At 44.0% G+C, this 24,732-nt stretch overlaps 1 protein-coding gene and 1 long non-coding RNA gene across 2 annotated transcripts in view; one reads left to right on the forward strand and one right to left on the reverse strand.

Moving 5' to 3' along the window:
* The first annotated feature begins 684 nt into the window (after positions 1-684).
* On the forward strand, positions 685-9,733 carry LOC122099772. Its single transcript, XR_006146002.1, has 2 exons — positions 685-754; positions 9,490-9,733. It is a non-coding gene; the product is annotated as an uncharacterized LOC122099772 (long non-coding RNA).
* Positions 9,734-9,916: 183 nt separating this feature from the next.
* Clnk (cytokine dependent hematopoietic cell linker) overlaps positions 9,917-24,732 on the reverse strand; it is a 127,210-nt gene continuing 112,394 nt past the window's right edge. Inside the window, exons 13-18 of the mRNA XM_042670301.1 lie at positions 24,649-24,724; positions 21,081-21,121; positions 15,563-15,696; positions 15,004-15,081; positions 13,405-13,560; positions 9,917-10,332 (exon numbers count right to left, since the gene is read on the reverse strand). Coding sequence (XP_042526235.1) covers positions 10,186-10,332; positions 13,405-13,560; positions 15,004-15,081; positions 15,563-15,696; positions 21,081-21,121; positions 24,649-24,724 — 632 coding nt within the window. The 3' untranslated portion in view covers positions 9,917-10,185. The remainder of the gene's footprint in view (positions 10,333-13,404; positions 13,561-15,003; positions 15,082-15,562; positions 15,697-21,080; positions 21,122-24,648; positions 24,725-24,732) is intronic.

Genomic DNA, 24,732 nt, shown 5'->3' on the forward strand with positions numbered 1-24,732 from the left:
GCTGAGGAATCGAACCCAGGGCCTCAGGCATGCAAGGCAAGCGCTCTGCCACTGAGCCAGCTTCCCAGCCCCGGGTGGGGCGTCTTTAAGTCTGGTGCTGGGCAGTCAGAGCTATCTGGCCACTCTATGGGGCACAGTTCTTCATGTCTGTGATGACACCTTGGATGTGGCACACTTGCTGTCACAGGCTGATGGCGGCCACCCTACCGTCTCATCCAAACAATACAAAGGTCAGACAGTCCAACTCCTTACTTTGAAGGTATGATTCTGGGCAATGAGGAAACACTTTCTAGAAGCTTCCGGAAAGAGTTCTCCTTTATCATGGAAGATAATGGTGTGATGGCGTTTCTGTTGGGATCAGAGCTGATCCCTTGTGGGAGACACATGCAGGGGTCTGGGCCCCCTTTAAGAAAGGATCTAAAACTCAGCTTCCCCCCGCTGCCGGTGCCATCTTGAAATTCGTAATGGGTTTTAACGTGGAGGTGCTGTCTCCACTTTGCAGTGGAGTCTGTAGACCCTGTAGTTGACCTTCGTTGGGACTCGCTCTTTGACTGAAGATGGAGCCACCGGTGAAGAACATGAAGCCAGCAGAGTTGACCGCAGTGAAACGATTTTTTTCCAACTATTGTGAAGATGGCACATGATTGGCTCAACACAACACTGACTAAAAGTTCTACTTTTCTAGGTGATTTGCAGCTGTGGCGGTGCTGGGCAGTCGAAGGGCTTGAAGGAGCCCTGTGCATCTCCAGCCCAGGTAAGGACGTGGCCGACCAGGGGAAAGAGCTCCGGGAGCCGGGCGCTGGTGGCTCACGCCTCACCCTTGCATCCAATTAAGCATCAAACAAAACAGAAGTGGTAGAGCACTGGGCTTGAGAGGAAGAAAAAGCTCAGGGACTGTACCTCGGTCCTGAGTTCTAAGCCCCAGGACTGAGACAAGAGAGATTGGAAGCTTCCAGAAGCATATGCTAGGGCCATTTCTCAGGTGCACAAATACACAAAATATGCAGCATCTTCAGGTTGCAAAACACCAAAATCTGTGTGAGATGCCCTGACGTGGGGCCAGCAGAACTCCCATTGAGGATGATTTGACCATGAGCAGATTGGGGAGCTACAGTCACAAGATCTGCATCAGAAATAATCAAATGTATCCCTCAAGTATTTGCAAAGAGCAGTAAGGTGACACTGTATCTTAGTTACTAATTCCACAAAATGCCAAAGCCCTTGACACACATCATAGTTTGTCATTATGTGTGATTTTAATTAACGTGTCAGTCCTGGGGCTTGAACTCAGGGCCTAGACGCCCAAGTTTGTTTTTGCTCCAGGCAAGCACTCTACCACTTGAGTCACAGTCCCATTTCTAGCTTTTTGGTGCTTAATGAGAGATAAGAGTGTCACCGACTTTCCTGTCCCATCTGGCATTGAACCATGGTCCTCAGACCGCAGGCCTCCTGAGTAGCTAGGATTACGGGTGTGGGCTACCAGCACCTACCTTTCATTTTTAAAGGTGAATAGTTGTTATTCTACATAAAGACTTCAAATGTCAGTGAATTTTAATTTGGCTATTTTTGTTAGAAGGATTTGGATAGTATTTTTTTTTAATTCTAGTTTCAAATGAAAGATGTTGACCTTCTGGGTTTTTCAAAGGGATACTATGCTGCCCATTGTTACAGGAAGTTTAGGGGAGTCGGGTGCAGGTGGCTCCCATCTGTATCCACAGCTATCCAGCCAGGTGTCTGGGACCTGAGGATTGAAGTTCAAAGCTAGCCTGAGAAGAAAAGTCCCCAAGACTCTTTTTTTTTTTTTTTTTTGTAGGGGTCTGGTCGTGGGGCCTGAACTCTGGGCCTGGGCGCTGTCCCTCAGCTCTTCAGCTCAAGGCTAGCGCTCTACCACTTGAGCCATAGCGCCACTTCCGGCTTTTTTCTTTTTGCTTATGTGGTACTGAGGAATCGAATCCAGGGCCTCATGCATGCAAGGCAAGCGCTCTACCACTGAGCCACCTTCCCAGCCCCTCCCCAAGACTCTTATCTCCAGTTAACCACCAAAAAGCCAGAAGTGGAGCTGTGGTTCAAGTGTAGAGCACTAGCCTTGAGCTAAAAAGCTCAGGGACAGTGACCAGGCCCTACGTGAGTTCAAAGCCCCAGGACTGGAAAACAAAAACAAAGCAAAAGTTTATGAAGGGCTGGGAAGGCGGCTCAGTGGTAGAGTGCTTGCCTTGCATACATGAGGCCCTGGGTTCGATTCCTCAGCACCACATAAGCAGAAAAAGCCAGAAGGGATGCTATGGCTCAAGTGGTAGTGTGCTAGCCTTGAGCTGAAGAGCTGAGGGACAGCTCCCAGGCCCAGAGTTCAGGCCCCACGACCGACAAAAAAAAAAAAAAGTTTATGGAAGCTACTGTCTTGCCACCTCTCATCCCCAAATTGTTTTCTGATCTTTTCTTACTGTCACTCTTTGGAGAAGCACAATTCACTAGCTGAAGCTCATGGGTGGCTCTGATCATCCTGAGCTTGGACATCCTTCATGTGTCCGGAGCCTCAGGACTTTCTTTTCTATTACATAATTACTTTTATCCTTTGGCTGTTTTTCTTTTTTTAATTTTTTATTGTAAAGATACTGTACAGAGGGTTACAGTTACATGAGTAAGGCAATGAGTACACTTCCTATTGGGCATTGTTACCCCCTCCATTGTTTTCCCCCTACCATCCCTTCCCTCCCTACCTTCCCCGAGGTTCTTTTTTTTTTTTTAAATTGTGATTAAGTGATTACATAATTTCCCGAATTTCACAGTATTGTGGAATAATGATGCTCATTTAAAGTCAAAAGTTCATTCTAACTTTCCTGGAGCAAATTGTCTATCACAGTCTATAACATATAACGGTGTACACGTATACACCATACATGTGATCAGCAGCATGGGGATATTTAGTAGTGGTTTGACCAGATGAGTGGGAGTTCTTTGTTTCTTAAGTCCTGTTAATTTTGTCGTATCACTTAACATTTTGGATTTAGCATCCACTTATCAGGGAGACCATGTACCGTTTGTCTCTTTGCTCTTGGCTTACCTCGCTCAACGTGATTCCTTCTAGCTCCATCCATTTCCCTGCAAATGCCATTATTTTGTCATTTCTAATGGCTGCATAATATTCCATTGTGTATAGATACCACAATTTTTGGATCCATTCATCTGTGGTGGGGCATCTAGGTTGTTTCCATATCCTAGCTATTGCGAACAGTGCTGCAATAAACATGGAGGTGCACGTGTCCTTGTATATTGGTTCCTGTTGTTCAGGGTAGATGCCTAGAAGTGGTATGACTGGGTCGTAAGGGAGGTCAATCTTTAGCTTTCTAAGGCCTTCTAGACTGCTTTCCAAAGTGGTTGTATAAGTGTACATTCCCACCAGCAGTGTAATAGGGTTCCTCTTTCTCCACATCCCCTCCAGCATTTGTCATTGGCTGATTTGTAGATGTGGGACATTCTGACTGGGGTAAGGTGGTATCTCAGGGTTGTCTTTATTTGCATTTCCTTCACCACCAGGGATGATGAACATTTCCTCATGTGTTTCTTTGCCATTTTTATTTCTTCATTTGAGAAGTCCCTCTTTAGTTCCCTTGCCCATTTAGTAATTGGTTTGTTAGGTTTGGGAGGGCTTAGTTTCTTGAGTTCCCTGTATATACAGGATGTTAACCCCTTGTCTGATATATTGCTGGTAAATATTTTTTCCCAATTAGTTGGTTGTCTTTCTAGCTTGGTTGCGATAGATTTAGTTGTCAGAAGCTTTTTATTTTAAGGTAGTCCCATTTGTCGAGTCTCTCTCCAATTTGTTGTGACCCTGGGACTCTGTTCAGGAAGTTCCTTCCTGTGCCTGTTAGTTCAAGTGTCTCTCCTACTCTGTCCTGCGGTAGTTTCAGAGCCTTTGGCTATTTTTCAATTAGGCCATTTATCATTGTTTTGATTTATGTGAGCTGTGTATGTACTCTAGCTGTAAACCTTTATGCTTCAAATGTTTCCCACAGAACATACTTTGTTTTCTGGCTTTGCTTATTGTCTGTTACATTGAATTTTAAATATTTACATAGTCAAATATTTCTCCATTTCCCTTAGTCCTTTGAGCTTCCTGTCTTGCTTAAGAAATCTCTATACACACACACACACACACTCACCACTGCCACAAATGTCAGATGAATACAGTTTGTGTCCCTTAGGTTTTCTTGCACATTGCTGTTAATGCAGTTTTACATTTCAATATGTAATTGTCTCAGAAATTATTTTTGCAGAGGTGAGAGGAAAAGGGCTTCTTTCCCACCACCTTTGACACTCATTTTTTTTTCTAAAAGTGATTTTAAAATAAACCATTCTTTTCTTGCTGATTTACAGTACTACCTTTATTACACCTTTGGTTTCCTTTTAGAGATTTTCTAGGACTTTTTTTTTTGTCACAGAGACTTTATGTTTTAAAAACTTTGCTAAGCCAGAAGGTTTTCTTGTTGTTGTTTTACAAAAGTCTTTTTCTGAAATCTCCTCTCCATATGAGTCATACATTTTTTTCCCAGCCTATGACAGTGGTAAGGAACACAGAATCGGGTCTATTTCCTTCTTAGTTATTGGTGCAGTAATAGACTTAGCATTCAGCTTGCAGATTGCAGTTCTGAGTATTGCTAGAGAGTAGCCACCAGGGGTGCTTGCTGAGAGTGAATAGATTGAGTATGAGCTATGAAGCTCATTGTGCTCATCCCTACCCAAGATACTTAAAAAAAATCTTTCAGCAAATTGTGCTCAAGGCAGCGCAGGTTCTGAGCTCTTCCTCTGGGACTGGCTCCCAGCACCATCCTGACTATTTTGGGAGCTCCTCTTAGTAGGTCTATTCACCCTGGAGACAGATGGCTGCTCCTTCCTTTCATGGCTGCCTCTTGGCCAACATCACTTGCTTGGGTCATTCCAATGGCTTCCTGATTGCAGTCCCTTTCATGTGATTCTTGAAAACCTGATGGTGTGGTTGTGTTTGAATCTCTCCAATACCGCACCCTCCTCTCCTGCCCCACTCAAAGTCAAAGTTGGAGCCTTCGCAGCAGCTGCAAAGCTCTGTATGGTGACTTATGTTGACTCTCTGACTTTACTCTTTATTAGTCTCTGGATCTGATTTTTATTTTTTTGTCAGTCGTGAGGTCTGAACGCTGGGCCTGGGCGCTGTTCCTCAGCTCTTCAGCTCAAGGCTATCGCTCTACCACTTGAGCCATAGCACTCCTTTCAGCTTTTTTTTTTACTTATATGGTGCTGAGGAATCCAACCCAGGGCCTCATACATGCAAGGCTCTGATGTTTATTAATTCATTGACTGAGTATCTGTCAAGTGCCTGCTGTCTAAGCCCTGCTGTGGACACCTGGACACATGTTCACGAACAACACAGACTGCAATCTCTCTCTTCCTTATTATGTTAGGAGGAAGCAGGGAAGAGTCTAGGAATAAAACAGACATAATAAGATGCACCATGTGGCGTGTTGAAGTTGGGTGACCATTGTCCCTGTTAGGACCAAGGGATTTTTTCAGGATACTTGCCAGAAAAGTGCTCTGCTACTTGAGCTACACCCCTCATCCAGTATTTGTGTGTCTGAATGGCCCTCTGTTGATCAGATGTGGATTCTAGGTCTCACCTCTGTGGACGGTGTCCTTCTCTGTGGACAGTGTCCTTGTCTGTGATGTTTTCTTCCATATCCAGCATTGTATCTCTCATTTGAGTTTTTTTTTTTTTAAGTCTTTCTGGTTTGTAGCTTTTCTTTAATGCCTTGCAATGGAAGCTCTCTTCCATGCTCTTGGCTATTCATATTAATTCATATTTAAGATGCAAAAATACAGATTATACAGATTGGAAGGGAAGAGTGTGTGCTTAGTTGGTCTGACAGAGTTCGAGGGATTGGCTCTTTGTGAGGACTGGCACGAGTCTGTATTTATAGCATGACTGCTCTGTTCTCTTGGCTCCTGCTCATGTGTTAAGATAGGTCCTAAAGGATCTGGGAGAAAACTATCACTCAATCCCCATTTTCCAACCCTTGTATCTCACATTTTTAGCTCTATTTTATATGCCCAATTTGAATTTTTTTTCCTGGCAGTCTGTGAGTACCACAGATAGCCTGGCCAAGTAGACCTTTGGTTCCTAGAGGAGGATTGTGTTGATTATAATGGATTATTATAATAACTGTTGATAATTAAAACTCCTTTTGTACTAGGGATTGGTGGCTCACACCTCTACTCTTAGCTACTCATGAGGCTGAGACCTGAGGATCTCAGTTTAAAGCCAGCCCAAGCAGAAAAGTCCATGAGACTCTTCAGTGAACCATCAAAAGCTAGAAGCAGAGGTGTAGCTCAAGTGGTAGTGAGCCAGTCTTGAGCAAAAAAGCTAAGAGACAGTGCCTAGATCCTGAGTTCAAGCCCTAGAACAAAACGACAACAAAAACAAAAAGCAAAAAAGACAAAGGAGAGGAAAGAAAAAGAAATCTCCTTTCTCTGTCTCTTTGTCTCTCTCTGTCTCTCTCTCCCTGTCTCTCTGTCTCTCTTTGTCTGTCTCTCTGTCTTTCTCTCTCTCTCTCCCTCTCCCTTTCTCCCTCCCTCTCTAACCTCTCTCCTTCTACCACCATTAAGGGCAAATACTAATGTCATTTTTGAAGGCTTACAGATTTTTGGTGTGTGATGGAAATCATCTGTTTCTTGTTCAATTACTTCCTCCAAGGTTATACCATCAATTCGGTTGTTGTTGTTTATTGTTGATCATGGGGCTTGAACATATGGCCTGGGTACTGTCCCTGAGCTCTTTTGCTCAAGGCTAGCACTCTACCACTTTGAGCCACAGCTTTACTTCCCATCAACCTTTTCTGTCCAGTTATGATATTGGTTTCTTTAGCAAGCCCAGATGTCTGAACTTACCAGGCTACAAGTTTTCTTTTTGCATGAGAATTACTTGTTTGTATCCTTGGCTTAGCCATATTAGGTTGTCTAATTCCTTTTTGACTTTTCCTAACTTTCACAAACACGTACAGTCAGTTTGGGTATAATGAATCTATCAGTCTTTCCCTGTATGATTTATGTTTTCATCCCAAAGTCAGAAAAATTATTAGATATTGGAAGAAAATACATGAGTCCATTTCAACTTTGCTTTTGGCTTTCAGCTATTTGATTCATGCAGAACATATTTTCAGATCTGATTTGTAATAGAGGTATAATTGCACTCCCCCGCCCCCAGGTGGTGAGTGAGTTTGCCCCAAACCACTTAATAAATCACCTGTCCTTTCTCCACGGATGTTGTGTCTATCATCTTTGCTTGTCTCTTCAACAAGCGGCCACTGCTTGATTCCATGGCCTGGCCTTCCAGACAGCAGCACCCCGAACAGACCAGGAAGTACTTGTACTTCTGCAGCTCCGTTCTGGGAGCATCCTCAAGTCCCTGCCTGAACATCTCCAAGAAGCCCCAGGTCTGTTCCTGCGAACCAGTGCCTCAGTGCCACAACAGAAGGAATTACTGAATCTCTTCTACACTGTGTGATTTTATAACATCTGGACCTTCATTTCATTTTGTTTTGTCAGTCGTGGGGCTTGAACTCTGGGCCTGGGTGCTGTCCCTCAGCTCTTTAGCTCAAGGCTAGTGCTCTAACACTTGAGCCACAGTGCCACTTCTGGTTTTCTGGTGGTTAATTGGAGATCAGAGTCTCATGGACTTTCCTGCCCAGGCTGGCTTTGAACCTTGATCCTCAGATCTCAGCCTCCTGAGTAGCTAGGATGACAGGTCTGAGCCACTGACACCCAGCCTAGAGCTTCATTTTAAAAATACAACTTTAGCCAGGCTCTGGTGGCTGAGACCTGAGGGTTGTGGTTCAAAGCCAGCTGGGGTATTCTGTAACCAGCAAGAAGCTTACAGTAGAGCTATGGTTGAAGTGGTAAAGCACTAGCCTTGAGCAAAAGAACTCAGGGATAACACCAGGCCTTGAGTTAAAGCTCCATGATCGGGGCACACACACACACACACACACACACACACACACACACACACACACACACACACACACACACAAAACAACAACTTATTGAGATCTAGCTGATACTGAAGACACTGGACATATGTCATGTGGAAAATGTGATGAATTTGGAGATTAGTACATGCTTGTGGAAACATCCCTGCCATCAAGGTGAGAAACGTCAATTTGCCCTCCAAGCTCCCCTGGTCTCCCCGTTTTTGTGGTGTGAATACAGCACATGAGTCCTATGCCTGGGATGCAATTGTAAGTGTGCATTTTTAGTTGAGCACAGGCAGAGTATTGGTTCTAGAATGTAGCACAGTGATCCTAGAGCATTAATAGTTTTAGAAAATTTATCCCTAAAGCCAATTAGCCTGTGATTTTCAAGGCTTTATGTATACCATAACATAAACCAATAAAATTAAGCTGTTTTGAATTTTCTTTTTAGTGTTCACTTTATTAAATATTAAAGCATTTAAGAATATTAAAGCATTTGAATTAGCACAGCTGTAAATCATGAATGTTTAAAAATGGTTAAAATGTTAAAAGCATGGTTGGAACTCATGTTTTTAAGGACAAATGTAGATACCCAAGAATAAAGCCAAGTGCATACAATATGGGCAATCATGAATGAGAATGGGCTGTATTGGATAGTGGAGTAAATTTGATTTTCCATAGTAATTAGAACAGATTAAACATGATAGAGTTAAGATGCACACACACCGAGCTGGGACCATTTCTATGCAATAGGTTGTGGATAGCTTAACATTTTCTGCTTCAGGCCTTTCTTAAAGTGATCTTAAAGAAGCTCCATTGAAATAGTATTGGCCTTACCCCACAGTGACTATTAAAATGGAAACACCTCAGAGGAGCGGGAAAGTAATTGATTGAGTTCTTACATGCACTTGTCATCTGTCTCTCAGTTATTCACACCTATATTTCCAACATCTACATTAGAGCCTACTGCTGAACACGCATGCAGTTCAAGCAAGTGCTGTGACTGTACTTCACTAAAGACAGAGGAATATAGATTGAGAATGATTAAATTCTGCAGAAGCAAATATGGATCCAGGATATTGGGTTCCGGTCTTTGCTCACTTTCTTATAGAGAGTGCGCTCCATAGCTTTGTTCGACTCTCCATTTCCTCATCTGATCTTATACTAGACGTAAAATCAAACCCTCTTCACTTTGAGACAGTATCATGGTGTGGACAGTGTTCTGAAAGAACAGTTCTCTACCTTTAAACAGAAGTCCGTGGTTTTTAAAACGTTTTATTTTCATTCAGGTGGACGCTTATCTTGAAGTCAAATAGGCTTTAATGTGTTGTGTTCTTACTATGATTCCATCTGGTGGAAAGTCACAATTTACAGAGTGTGTCTGGCCGGTGGTCCCATAGCTATGTCACACCAAAGTATTTCCAAGGTTTGTTGTTGGATTGGTATTTGCCGGGCCTCTTGATTCTCACGTTCCTTTGCATTTCTACAACAGCTAATAAAAGGCAGCCACCATTCACCAATGTCTTCAGCATAAGGAATTACTCAAACATCGTCGGTACAGGAGCCTTCGCATCTGAGGGGAGCTCAGTCCTCGGGGGACCAGGTTCATTGGTGAGGTCACGCGGATTCCTCCCATGCCAGCTGCACCTGTCTGAGCAGCGACTTCTCATAACTTTTGCTTCAAAGCATCTCTTGAAGATACAGAAAATAATCTTTGAAATAAATCAGTAACATGAGCGTAATGACCATATTTGTAGTTCTTTGCTGTTGTTTACAAGATGCTTTTCAAAGTGTGGTATTTGTTGATTTAGTGCTGGTACTGAGGCTTGAACTCAGGGTTTGCTGCTTTCAACCTGGCTATTTTGCTCAAGACTCAGAGCAGCCATCCACAGTTTCACTTCTGGTCTTTTACTGGTGAATTGAGAGATAAGAGTCTCAGAGGTGTTTCTGTGTGGGCCAACTTTGAATCATGACCTTCAGATCTCAGCCTCCTGAAGAGCAGGGATCCCATCTTTGGAAGTCATAAATACTTCCTTGACTTTAGCTTCCAGTTTCCATCACAGAATGCTTCTCTTTGTACAAAGTGATAAAAGTCATCTCTTGAAGATACAGAAAATAGTCATCTGAAATACATGCAAACTGATAGAAGTCTTGAATCTACTGACCTGAGGATAAAACAAGGCTTGGGCTACCGAGGGGCGACGTGTGTGCCGAGGGGGAGGGGCTGAGTGAGGTAGCATTCCTCCCTGTGACGCCCCGTTTTATCTTTCCCATCAATTAACACAATAGGGAAGTACTTGTAGTATTCAGTCATGTCTTCCACAGAGTCAAACTTCTGAAACACAGAGAGGAAAATTAATGATTTTTAACACAGTGGGACCTGTGGGTTAGAATGTAGCTAAGATCCTTCTCTCTCCCTTAGGAAGAACTGAATTCTTCACAACTTTTGTATTAGATAGGCAGGCCAGGGAGTGAATTTTTTAAAGTAATGTGTCAAACGAGCTCTTGAATAATAAAATTGAAAAGATGATAAGGGAGAATGAAGATAGCTGTGTGCTCTTGGTTCATGCCTGTAACCCTACTCCAGACTCTGGGATTCACAGGTTGAAGCCAGCCAGGGCAGTAAAGTCTCATCTCCAATTAATCACCAAAAAGCTAGAAGTAGGGGTGTGGCTCAAATGGTAGAGAGCAAGCCTGGATCAAAACACTCAGGGACAGTGGCCAGGCCTTGAGTTCAAGCTCCAGGAGCCACACACACACACACACACACACACACACACACACACACACACACACTCACAAATGCTTGTCAGTATCAAAGATTTGAGGAAGGGTTTGTATTTCACATCCAGTTGTAAACCAAGGACAGAATTCTCTTCAACCTTGTTCTTCATCCTTGGCAAAACTTTTTACTCAAGAGCTCTTCACAACATTGGCCAACACACTTTGCTAAAAGATAATCTTTCCTGGCACCAATCTTCATAGGGAAAATACTTGCTTCCTATTCGTATTTCTGTTTCCCTCAGGGTTATTCTGAATCAATGAACTCAGTATTAATTGTTTTAATAATCTACTACCTGGATAGTATTTTATATGAAGTTATAATTTTAGCAAGGAATAGGAAGCAAGGCAGGTGCAATTAATCATGCTGTCATTTCTTATTGCTGGCCACTAATGTTGTGTCCACAAGTGAAATACTGCCTTCAAGAGACAATTACAAAAGATTATAATTGAGCCTTTATTTTTATCTTACGTTCTTTTTTTTCTAAGAGGGACTGCAAATGTCACCCTAATATTAGATCTTCCAGCCTTTTCTTAAAATTTTTTAATGCTTATTCTATATATAAACTAAGGTCAATGTTTTTTGTTTTTTCTTTCTGGGAAAGCAAATCAATCTGATCAGGTACACCTGAGTGTGAAATAAGGAGGCGCAGGAGAGAAAGAGAAAAGAAGATTTCTTGGGAAGTGAGAAAGTTATGGGTCATGTTCCTCTCTGTTCAGTCTTCAAAGTTTAAATTATCAAGCATATTTAAACTTCGTAATTTTGAGAACTGGACCCATAAGCATTTGCAAAGTACAGAAATGTCTGTAAATTGGCATTCCTCCCTTCTCTGAGCAGAAAGACAAACAAACATGACTTGAACACTTGTGTGCTGGGCTGGTCTTTGGGAGGTGTGTGCATTCAAAACAAATGCCATCTACCGGCCAGGGCCTGGATTCTGCCAATCTCAGCGTCTGCCCAGGCACCTGTACAGATAGTGACCGATCAGTAGCCATCCCTCAGATGGTAGAGACTCTACCTTATTTCTGTGTTTCCAGAATGGAGCAGAGTCTAGCATAGTGTAAGCAGAAAATGACTTCTTGGCCAGCAGTGAAAGTGTGGCTCAAACGGTAGAGGGTCAGTCTCGAGCAAAAATGATAAACAAGGATGCAAGTTGTAGGTGACCAATAACTGAGTAACTAGGCATAGGAGCTGAATGCCTCAGTTTCATTCTCTGTTCAATGGTGATCGCATGGCACCTGCCTTGGGGAGGAGTCGGTAGATCACACTAGCCAATGACACTGACCTGTTAAGGAGGGTGCCTGTGCTTTGCACACACATCTGAATGTATAGGGAACACACCTAGCTTTAGGGCACATAAAGATGAGAAAGGTACACGTGAACACAAAATGCAGTTTCTGAAACTAGGAACTGTCCTCACAGTGGGGTCTTTGGTGGCACAAATTGAACACTAAAGGATAAATCTGTGGGCTGTCTCAGCGGCACCTTCTCTCCAAGGTGGTCAGCAAGTGGCAGACATCTGAACTGCTGTTAGATGTCATTCCAGGCGCCCTGAGCGGCTTCTCTTCACAGTCCGGAGGAGGGCATGCTGGACGGAAAGCCGTGGCTTCGTGGAAGGTTCGGTTCCCTGCCTGATTCACAGCCTGTCTTTCCCAGATGTTTTCAAGGACCGAGTGAGTGAGCAAATGAGACAGCCTTTTCCAGAGGGAGGTCTGGAAAGGGTTCTGCTGTGGTCTTTTCTAGATTCTCTGAGTCCAAGGAATGCTGAAGCACAAACATTTAAAAATCACAGCAAGCTCTGAAAATGAGGACTTCCGTGTACTGGAAGATGTTGAAGGCTAAAGGAAACTTGGCTTGGCGAGTCTACCCATAGCAATTCACCGTGGGTACCCCATTTGGACGGATTATTTTCTGGTTATTGAAAGAACTCCCTGACGCATCATGAAAACCAGTTACTATGGGATTCATAAGGCCCTGACCTGGCTGACATGGTACCATTTGAACCACACCTCTCCACCTCTGGTTTTTGGCTGGCTATTTGGAGAAAACAATTTCCTGGACTTCCATTCCTGAGCTGGTTTTGAACCGTGGTTCTCAGATCTATGACTCTGGAGTAGCTAGGATGGCAGGTATGAGCTACCACTTCCCAGCTAATATATTGTTATTGGTGAGCACCTCAATGGGCTCGTCCCTTCCCTGGGCTCCTCACCAGCAGACCTGTACTGAGGATGGAATCTCTCCACTGAGCTCTGTGGGTGAATCCACCCTCATTTTGGATCACAATTGTCTGGGCAGTGAACACAGCTGGCTTCAGAAATGCCCGCAGCAGGAATGCAGCACAGGGCATGGAAGGGATGTGGGATGGCTTTCCCAGGAGGCGGGCATAGAGACCTCGTGCAGAATGGATTTTCTCCAATAGGCATAGCAGGATGGGGACACGGGCTGGTGGACTGGGAGTGGGCAGGGGAAGAGGGGGAAGAAGAAGTGTTCTGTGCATTCTAGGAGCTGGAAAGGCTTACACTGCACCTTTCTCAGTAGGCATCTTTCCTCCTGTGGTCGCACTAGGGAGCCAAGGCTCCAGTGCCCCCCAGACTGCTACAGAGGAAGTGATCAGGCCTCACTCACCTTGTCTCCCCTGAGGCCCGTCCCCAGAGCGAACTTCTGATCCTTCTCCAGGAAGCGGATCTTCACATTGTACACTTTGTTTCCATGAAACACTACCAACACGTAGGGCTCTGCCCTGGATTTTGTGGAACAATCTCGAACCAAGAAAGTGCCATCCTGAAGCAAAGGGAGAACAGTTGGTTATCTTCTCTAGGTAGCTCAGCATCACACCTTTGAAGAGGCCTAAGTATGAATGGTGTGTGTGTGTGTGTGTGTGTGTGTGTGTGCGCGCGCGCACGTGTTGATTAGCTTCATCTGGTAAACTTTCATAGAATATCTGTAAATGAGGACAGTTATTACTTTGTGAGAAGGACTCCAGGTGGATTGTGATGTTTTCCTCTTCTTTCAGACCTCCCACCATCCTCCACCAACCTCAGCAGCCCATCTTCAACTAGGCATGGCATTCTGGGCAGATGCACTGACCAGATCAGTGCTGTCCTCCTGACTCTGAGCCAGTCACCATTTCCTGGGGGCACCTGTGCCCTGGGGCTCTCGGCCTTGGTACCTCTGTCTCTCCAGCCCAGGGAAGCCTTTCCCCAGGGCGCCCCCCACCCCACCCCACTGCCATGCTCCTCCATGTCTGTCCCTGTTTATGAGTTGCCCTTTCTGCTGGGTGCTCAGTTCTCAGTCTACAGAGGGTGGGAGCTCTGGATGGGTGAAGCTTTCCTCCTAGCCTGGGCTTGTGTGTGGGAAGAGGGAGCCATGGCTAGTGCTCTACCACTTTGAGCCAGAGCTCTACTTCTAGCTTTTTTAATGATGGTTTATTGGAGGTAAGATATATCACAGACTTTCCTGCCGGGGAAAGCTTTGAACTGCAACCCTTAGATCTCAGCCTCCTGAGTAGCTAGGATTACAGGCATGAGCCACTGGTACCCAGCCTTCATGGTAGGTTTAGATGTCTCTACTCCCTTTGAAGTTGGGTTTGGACACAGTGAATTTTGTCACTTGATACGCGATCAGAGGGGAATCACGTTACTTGGGTGGAGTGTGTGTGGATGTATGATCTAGGGCGCAGAGGTGAGCACCTTACAGAGATCGCTTCCTGCTGCCTGGATTTACCCAAACAAACCTGTCTTGAACATGAAGCCCCAGCAAGTAGTGATGCTACATGATGGAGATCCTGAGGGCATTTGTTACTATAGCATAACCTGTCAGATCCTGACTGTTGCAGAGTTTATCATCTCTGCTCCTTCCTGAACAAGTGAGACACAGAGACCCCACTCCATTAGCAGGAAGTAACACCTGAAGAAAGCAGTGGGAGAACACTATCCATTGGGGGCCCCCTACCCCACATTCCACATTGATTCTTACTTCCTGGGGCTGGAGTTTACCTCTCAACAAAATTTATGAATAAAGTAACCTCCGGGTAAACTTGTGTCCCCTGGCTGATCATGGCACATGCAAGTCTTCCATCTGAAACTTTCCATTTTGAACCCCCCCTTTCCGTGACAGCATATCCCAGCGCAGAGAATTTCTGGGTGGTTCTGGAATGACCGCCGCAGCGTGCACGGCTTGTTCTGTCCCGTGATGCCGGGCGGCTGGGTCCCGTGGAGGCAGTACCTTGCTCTCCTTCATCAGGGCCTCTTCCACGGCCTGGCGGCTGCATTCTCCAACGTACCATTCTTGGTGCTGGAGCTCCTGCGGTGCAGGTTCAATGAAGAAGATCTTAGGATCCCAGGGAAGAGAAACAAGAGCCCATCTATTGGCCGTTTGCCATCTTTCCCTCTCTCCTGCGACTGGGGCAGGGAACAGAACCTCAGCGTAACCTGAGAAAATGTGGGGGACGCCTACTCAGGAAATGGCCTTTGGATGATCAACCTAAGTGGACATGGGTGAGAAAGCGCTTCAGGGTGTCATCCCTGGCTAATTCTCCATGAGGCGGTTTCACAAAAACACCTGGAGAATCTAGAATGACACAAAGTGGAGAATCTGGTAACAAAAGAAAGGAAGATCATAGATCCTGTAATAAAATGTTTTGGGGAATATTAGAACCCAGTCATTTGTAGTTGGAAGAGGAAAAATGTCCTACCCCAACCCCAACCATCACCTTTTCACCATGGAGCCTGATGAAATGCTGGTGACACCCAGAAGGATGTGGCCCACAAGCGTCTGCCTTTACCTTTGCATCCAACATGGTGGGGACAGGTTCTCTCTGGCTGGTGTTTTTATGAGGCAGCATGTTTTCACAAGGGCCATCAGTGGCTGGAGATGGGCATCTCTGCATAGAGCAGGAGCGCGTGCTGCCTTTATGATCTGAGAGGAGAAAAGTCACAATTCAATACGATTGCGTTTCCATCTCTGTCTGCCCCGAGCATGCACTTGCGCCTTGCTGCTCCCTTCTGGCCTGGCTCCCTGGCTTGGTCTACACATCTCACCAGTGCCTGACGCTCTGTGCACTGTTCTCTGGCTTCAGCCTCGGCCCTGGCCCTGCTCACAGCAGGGGACCTAGAGCAACCTTGGAAAAATGTGAATCTGACTTTCTTACTCACCCTGGCTACCATTCCATACTGCATTTCCTTCCCTCCTAGGAGAAAAATCAAAGCGTCGTCCTTCTGTCTCTAAAGCTCTGGCAATCTGAATCATCTTAACTCCTTCCTCCCTCTCGTTCTATCCAGTCTCTTGACCAGATTGAACTCTGTTCAATGTATACATATCAAGCTCTTGCCACTTAGTATCTTTTAGAATAAGTTAACACAGACTAACTGCATGGAGAAAGCATAATAAAGGCAGTTATTTTGATTATAATGTATGCACTATAAAGTTTATAAAAAACAAAAAAATGAGGTTACTTGGTATCCAATTTGAAAGAATGACCAGCAAGCTGTGGTTTATTCAGGCTTGGGTATTTGGCAGGTATTTTATTTAAAAGGAAGACATCACGCTCAGCACTTTTTGGGATGCAAGGGGGCAGTGTTTCTTACCAATCGTGAATTCACTCTCTAAGGAGGAACTGGAATCTGTCATTGTGATACAATAGCAACCTGCTTGTCTTTTTTTTTTTTCTGATGAGATGGCAAATGTAAGTTTTAAATGACCGTCTGAGACCATATTGGTACAGTTCAGGTCTCAGCTATCTTCCAGAGGCTCATGTGCTCAAGGCTGGCTCCTGAGCCTGTGGACTTTTCAGGAGGCGGAGCCTCGTGGGAGGAAGTCAGGTGAGTGGGAGGGGCTGTGGAGATGCCCGCCCCTTCCTTAGTCTCTTTGTTTCCTGGCTTCAGTGAGGCTGCACATCTTCATGCCACGCTGACCCCCCACAGGCTCTAAGGACAGGGTTAAGCAGCCATGGGCTGGCACCTGTGAAAGAGCAAACCAAAGGACCTCCTCCATTTAAGCTGTTTTCACACTGATGAGAATTTGACTAACAGACACGTGTGCTCTGATTTGGGTTTGAAATGTCACCTCCAAGTGCCCATATATAGGAGGCCGGGTCCCTAGCAGGCGGTGTCCCTGAGAGGCGATTGTACCACGAGGATGCATCAATGGGTTAACCCATTGATCAGTTCCTAGTTGAGTGAGCTATTGTGTATGGGGAGGAGCAGGGGGAAGTGGTCACTGAGGCTGGGCCTTTGAAAGGAAAATGTCCCTCTGGACTCTTCCTGTTGCGTGCTCTGCTTCCTGCTGGCCCATCACATGCTCCCCGCCATGGTGTGCGACCTCATCTTTGTCCTGAAGAGACCTTGGACTACAAACTTCTGAAACCATGGGGCCAAATAAATCTCCCCTCCTTTCAGGTGCCCTCACGTATTTGTCTCAGTGATGAAATGGTCAGTAATGCATTTGTTAATACTGAAAGAATGGTTCCTATACATTCCAAAAATAGTCTTCTGTTGGTTACCATTAGGAGGTTAAAGTATACCTGCAGTTTCAGATTTTCTTCCCAAACAATACCAAAAAAATTTAAATACTTCAAGGGTTTGAATTCTGTACCATTTCCCAAGTTTTACATTATTACTTATTAACTAAACTTTTATTAGGCATGATGCCTTTTGCTTTACTCATATTTTTCAGGTCATAAATTGGCTGAAATTGTCTTAGTATAATAAAAGTATTTTGAATTTTAAGTGATCAGTTTTCTGCAATACTTAGACACACATAAATTCTCATTATGACCATCTTATTCTAAAAAAAAATCCCAGTCAGAGGTAACACTACAGGAAAATATTAAAGGTATCTTTAATCTTATAGAGGGGCTGGGTTTTGGATGTCAGGGAGCAGAATCAATTCAGATAAAATCTAAATGTTGAGGTAATTGGTGTGTAAATATTAGCAGGTGCTCCATTTAGCATTCTTTCAAAGTTCTTGTCAAGCTACCAAGTAGGATTTCAACTTTGTTCTATTTTTAAGTCTGAATTAAATCATTAATGCTTATATATTTGTCCCACAATGATTACTTCTGTTCCACATATCATTTTGTCTAGGATTTTATTTATATCTCAAGGTCTTATGATTAGTTATTCCTAGCTTAAACTGACATATATGTTGGCCTAAAAATCCAGTAAAAGGTAGGCAGTTAAGAGATATAAAATATGTAAAAATAGATATGAGTTATTAATAACCACAATAAATATCAAAGGTGCAACCTTAGCCTTTAAAAGTCATATGTAGGTTGGCCTAAAAACTCTGGTGGTGTGCTAATTGCAGGCTTAAAATACAATAGAACATAAAGATCACAAGTCAAAGAATAGAGGACTATAGACCAGGCAAATTGTAACCAAGAGAAAACTTATAGGGTTGTTATGGACGGGAAAAAATGATTTTAGAGCAAGGGAAGTGGTGACATGGTCCATGAAGAAATGTACTCATTACCTTATACAACTATGATCCCTCCTACCTTACTTTTATTATTATTATTATTATTATTGTTTTGTCAGTAGAGAGGCTTGCACTCTGGGCCTGGTGCTGTCCCTTAGCTCTTCAGCTCAAGGTGAGCGCTCTACCTCTTGAGCCACAGCACCACTTCCAGTTTTCTGATGGTTTATTGGAGATGAAAGTCTCATGGACTTTCCTGTTCAGGCTGGCTTTGAACCGAGATCCTCAGATCTCAGCCTCCTTAGTACCTAGGATTACAAGTGTGAGCCACTGGTGCCTGGCTTGTACATTACTTTTATACTAACAATATAAAATTCACAAAAAGTTACTTTCAAAGTTTTCATTAAAATAAAATTGTAGGAGGCAGGGTTGGAGGCGTGACTCCTGTGGTAGAGCGTCAACCAATGAGCAAAAGTATCAGATGCCAAATTCGAGTCCCAGTCTTGAACAAAGAGTAATTATAGGAAGAAATACAAAATAGTTTATTATTTAACTGTCTACAACAATGGTTTCAACATGTTTTGAAGCATAAGAATGCACGTGTTAGAGGAAAGTCACCATGTTCACTGTCTCTATCACCCAGCCTGAACTTCAGGCAAAATTCAGTGATTATGAGTTTTTCATGATATTTTGTCAACTGATTTATTATGTTTCCAAGCTGAATGCCTTGCTTTAATATTTAAAAAGTCCCAGTTAAAGAAAAAGAGCATTTGGAAACAGTTATGCCTTTAGAGTCTGTTCAGAGAGTGAAACGAATCCACACACGCATGCGTGCGTGCGCGCGCACACGCATGCACACACACACACACACACACACACACACACCAAGTCAGAAGAACTTTCCCCCAAAACTTTCTTCTGAAAGCCTCATGGATCCCTGTGGTCTGAGTAAAATTCAAAGTATGAGTATATCCCACCTCAAATAATCAATGGCTTTTGCTTTAAAAATAACAGAAATAGCCAAACTTGGAGAAGTTCTTTATATAGGAAACATTACATTTGGGATTTGCCACCCTATACATTAGGACTTCCACCTGGGAAAGGGTGGCTTGTAGCCATGAAGAGCCTGGTGCTGAGCAAGCAGGAGAGGATTCCGCAAGGTGGTTGGCGACACATGAGACAGGGCAGCCGAATCAGAACAGGTATGGGGTGTAAAATCAATGATTGCTAATATTGAAAGATTCCCACGTAATGGTTTTAACACTGATCCTGGCCTGTGCTGGTCATTTGATAAATGCCACCAGTGACTATGGCTAATAGCACGAGAGAAACACAAGTATAGATCTTTCCGTTGTCACTTACGATAAAATGTTTCGTTCCACTAGTAGTTATTAGCAGGCTTTGCTTTAGCCTTACATACATTAAAAAAATTTATAAAGGAAAAAGACATTTTTTAAAAAAAGAAAACATTAGTTAACAAAATCTCAAACCAAAACAACAACAAAAAAATCATCATTCATGTCAAAGTTACAGAATGATATTCAACCTATTCTGGAGTACACACCAGACACTTTTTGCACCCTCTTCCAACATATCAGATACATCTTTTATTTTCTTTTGAGAGCTATCTCTTTGGTCTCCTCACAGCTTAGCTTGAATTAATTTATCAGGGAATGGAGTCATGTGTTTATTAAAGGATGACTAAATTATCCAGAAAAATTAATCATTTCCAAAATTCTTTCCTTGTTTGTGAGATGAAGACCAAAACATCTATATCTATAGCGCTGTAGGCTTCACTGTTCTATTTGGAAGCCCATCCATGGGCAATTGCTTTAGAACCAATGTGCTCTAAAGACCTTATCGGACTGGGAATTTGACCAGTGTCCAGTTGGAGCATTGCTTTCTGCACATCTAATGTTGCCAAGATCTAGGGGTCTGTGGATGCATTTTTACTCAGTAAAACACATGTCCCGTCAGAAAGCTGCTAGGGGCTCCTTGCAGGTACCGAGGCACTGATCAGCGGAAGCATGGCGCTATCTCCATGGTGTCTCTTTAGGGCCCAGCTCTATTTTGTATAAGAGTCATATGCTTGTGGGATGCCTGTTGTCTAAAAGAAGCAATGGAGGCCAAGATACATTGTGTGTTCACTCCAGGCTTCTTCAGGGACCCACACTTCCTCTGAGATACGTTGAGAGCAAGGGTAATCCTCTCAGGCCATGGGGTGCTTGGGGGACCTGTCTCCAGTGTCCCCTACTGTGTACTGGTACTTGCTTTTTATTTTTATTTTTTTGGGTCTGGTCGTGGGGCCTGAACTCTGGGCCTGGGCGCTGTCCCTCAGCTCTTCAGCTCAAGGCGAGCGCTCTACCACTTGAGCCACAGCACCACTTCCGGCTTTTTTCTTTTTGCATATTTGGTGCTGAAGAATCGAACCCAGGGCCTCATGCATGCAATGCAAGCACTCTACCACTGAGCCACCTTCCCAGCCTCTGGTGCTTGGTTTTTATCTTTCTCGCTAAGACTCTGGGTTTCTATCTAGCTTACAAAATTTCTATCTCAGCAGCATATTTTCAACCTCCACCTCCCCCCCTCCCAGAAGTAAAGCCCTTTCTGGGTTCATTTAGCTCCTGGATTCGTGACATAGTGATGTTCATAAGAGGGGGAAAATGGAAACTGCCCTAAGGGATCTATTTTATTAGACAGTAAAATAAAAATTATTAATATTGAAATTGTCATATAAGCCCAACAAAATACTATCACTCAGTGAAAAAGAGCTAATCACATCTCTGTATATCAGCTCAGTGACTCAGGCTCACAAAGTCTGGCCCAGTAGAAATATTACAGTGTGATGGCTTACCTGTTTGCTTCCCAATTTCTTAAAGTATTCTTACCTCTGTCTTGCATATTGCAGCTGTTTGGCATGAATGAAGAGCTAAAGGAAATTCCAGAATTGATATAATGTTAGAATTTCTATAGTGAATGGAATTTTTCTTAGGAACACAGTAAATGAGTGTCCTGAAGTTGCATTTATAAAATATTTCGTGTTTTACTGCATATACTAAAGGAATTGTCAATTTTGTAAGGCAACAAGATATTGTCTCTTCTCCTTTCTCAAGATTGACACATATTAGATGTGCAATAAATTCCACATCAGTTATTCCTATTTCATTTTAGTAAGGACATTGTGTGGTGTGTGTGTGTGTGTGTGTGTGTGAATTTACTTTTCAAAGCCAGGAGCTTAGACTTGCCTTCTAGTTACACTCACAGCAACGAGCACTTGTTTGGAGCTAAGATTCCATAGAAACTATTTTCTGATTGAGAGTCAGTCAGAGCCGGAAGAAGGGTATACAGATTTCATCCTTCTTGAAATCTGAGCTGGGTGAGAACACTTTGTGGCAAATTATAAAGAATTCCATAAAGAAGGATTATTAAAGCTTTAATCAAAATAGCAATATCTATTGCCGGGACTATTCACCAAAGGTTGCACTCTGCACCCAAATCTAATTTTCAGGTTCGTTTTGTATTGTGGTCAGTACTGTCGATATGAGCTCCAGGTGCTAATAGAATTAAACCTAATTAGATGGGGCACACACTAGTCCAAGGATTATGCTATTGACTAAGGCCTTCTGGGTTAATTAAATGAAACGTGACCTTTTTCTAGCACCAGTGAAATCAACTGAGCGTGGGTCTGGTTTTTGTGGATCCAACAAAGGCCTGGGACCTTCTAAGTTGCTTTGTAGTTAAAAAATGCCACCGGTCACGTGACCATCACGTGATGCTGTCGGCACAGGTTGCACTTCCAAGATCCACGCTCTCAACGGCACAAGCCAGATTCCCTTTCCTGGGAGCCAGTGTGCAGTCTTGGTAAATAGCTGAGGGGGGAAAAAAGCAATGCAGTTTCTCTGCTCTAATGTTTCAGTAATTGTAGGAAATGCTGCAAAAGGGGGAGTAGCCTCTGAGGATGTTCTAGTCTGAAGTACATAGTAGGATAGAAGCAACGAAGTCCAACCACTGACTCCATGAGAGAAAATGATGACCCTTCCACTTAATGAACACATTCTGGCTGAGCACTTACGAGATGTAAGATGGGGTATGAATGAGACACAGACTTTGCCCAGGGAAGGCATACTTCTGCCCCGATCCTTATGTCCCTGGTGAATGTCATAGGAAAGGCGTTGACAGAATCAGCTCCCGTGGTGGTGGAAGGAATCGAACACACACAGAATGGCTCTGGTTCTCCACAGAGAGCTAGCGTGCTGACTCCTGAAGGGCAGGAAGAAATCTGGGGAGGGGAACATGTTCCCGGAACATCATGTAAACAAGCTTAGAGGCAGGAAAACATGGCGTACTCTGCAAGCTCCAGGAAATAGCTCCGCACAGATGCGAGGTTGGGTAGAGAGATCCCTAATATGATTAAAACACTACTTGCAATAGGCCAGCCAGGAGCTGATCTGAGAGCTGGGAAAATGGGAGAGACATGGGTAGATAGGATTTGGAGATGGACCTTCGGGATTGGCCAAGGATAGGATGGGAAGAGGGACAGCAGGAAAGGGCACGTGCCTGGGTGAGAAGTCTGCAGGAGGATGCTGCTGGTTTGGGAATGAGGAATGTGGAAAGGCAGAATTCAACTTTCAGCACAACCAGTTTGTGACTCCTGTGGCCTGTCCCAGGGAAAGTACCCAGTGGGTGGCAGCTGGAAATAGAAGGTTGGAGATGAGAGACGACGTCAAAGTAGAGATGTGGAAATTATCCAGGTAGGGTTCACATTCCGCACTGAGGGGAATGAACGCATCCAGGCTGAGAGTGACAGAAAAGAGCGGCTCAGCTGAATTCTGAGGAATACCAACACTTCCTATTGCTAGAGAGGTACAGCTTCAAAAAGGGGACTTACAAGGAGCAGCCAGTTTAAAGAGGAACCAAAACAAGGTGATTTTATTGAACAGATTAAACAGACAAACACAAAGAAGCCAGAAGCACATTAAATAAATTACTACTGCTGGTAAAATACAATATGACTGACTTTTTTCTTTTAGAAAATTACATTAAGAGAGTGTCAGTTGGGACTTAAACAAAGAGCCACAAAACAATAGTTGGAACAGAGTGAGAATGAAGTTCCTGGAGGTACAAAATAGGACAAAGCAAGAAAATGAGTGAGGAGAAGGGAGCTGACATTTTTCCGTCTGTTGCTACTTGTCTGGCTTCTGTCCACACTTGTCACCTAGGACAGTGAGTGACATGCTCTGGGCATTGCCACCTGCAGCCGGACTCCTGTAGATCACCTCCCGACCACTATTCTAGTCCACCACGAACACAATATATTCCCAGTTAAAAACATTACTGGATAAATAAAAGGCACCCACCATCAGGGAAAGCTGTGATTCATGGAATTAGACTTGACGTTAGTGGTAAAAGACTGCCTCCCTGGAACTCTGTGTGTGTGTATGTGTGTATGTGTGTGTCTGTGTCTGTGTGTCTGTGTGTGACAGAGAGGGGAGGGGATGGGGAGGGAGAGATTACTGGGAGTTGAACTCAGGGCCTCATATTCTTGCTTGGCTTTTTACCACCGAAGTTACATCTTCATTTCTAGTTTTTTGTTTTGTTTTATTATTTTTGTTGTCTACTTGGAGATAAGAGTTTCTCGGATTTGTCTGCCCAAGCTGGCTTCAAACAAGGATCCTCCGATCAGAGCCTCTTGAGTAGTTTGGCGACTCCCCAGTATTTTATTTCTGGCATCTGGGCAGTAGGTAAGGACTATGTGCTGGATTCAGAGTTTTCCACCTAGTAGCGGGGTGGGAAGAAGGGTTCAGGCAGAGGAGCATGCCTGGAGACACTCTGCTAAGGACAGCATGGTGGCTGGAGGGCCTGGGATGAAGCTCAGAGCACGGTGCGAGAGCAGTGTGACCTAAGCCAGGTCAGAGCCATTGGGCAGAGTTGGATGGTGAGGGTCTCAGGGCTCTAAGGTTGGAAGCCGTGGGTTTTGAGTAAGTGAGGTTAATTTACAGCCTATTGCTTCTTTAGCTTCTCAGTTGGGTTGGCAGCTATTACAATAACCTAATCAGACAGTTATTTAACCAGACATTCTCAGTGCTCAGTAATTTCGACTGGTCAAGCTCCCCTAACAGCTTTGTTGTTGTCATCACATTTGCTGGGAGCAAATAACTTGTCCTCCCAGGTGGATCAGCATCCATCTCAGTTCATCTTTTCCAGTTGACACTCAGTTCTTTAAAAGCCTCCATACGTATCTACCCCCCAGTGAGTTAGAAATTGCAGGAGGAACAGAATTAGACGCCATCGCAGCTCGGATTCACAGGTTTCCCTTGGACCTTACTATGGGCTCCAAAGTCCAGGGATAAAGATTGCTTCTGTTTCTCAGAAGTCAGTGTCCCTGATGGTACATGCCCCCCTCTGCCCCCGCAGACCCCTGAGTGGGGACCCTGGTGAAGAATCCTGGCTCCTTACCTAGCAATGGCAGCTGCAATCTTCTGAGTGTTCTGAGAGGGGTAAGATGGCACTAGCCTTGTCAGATGATGAGAATCTAAAGAC

This window comes from Dipodomys spectabilis, unplaced genomic scaffold, assembly GCF_019054845.1.
Source record: "Dipodomys spectabilis isolate Male_0828 unplaced genomic scaffold, ASM1905484v1 ptg000532l, whole genome shotgun sequence".
Lineage (NCBI taxonomy): Eukaryota > Metazoa > Chordata > Mammalia > Rodentia > Heteromyidae > Dipodomys > Dipodomys spectabilis.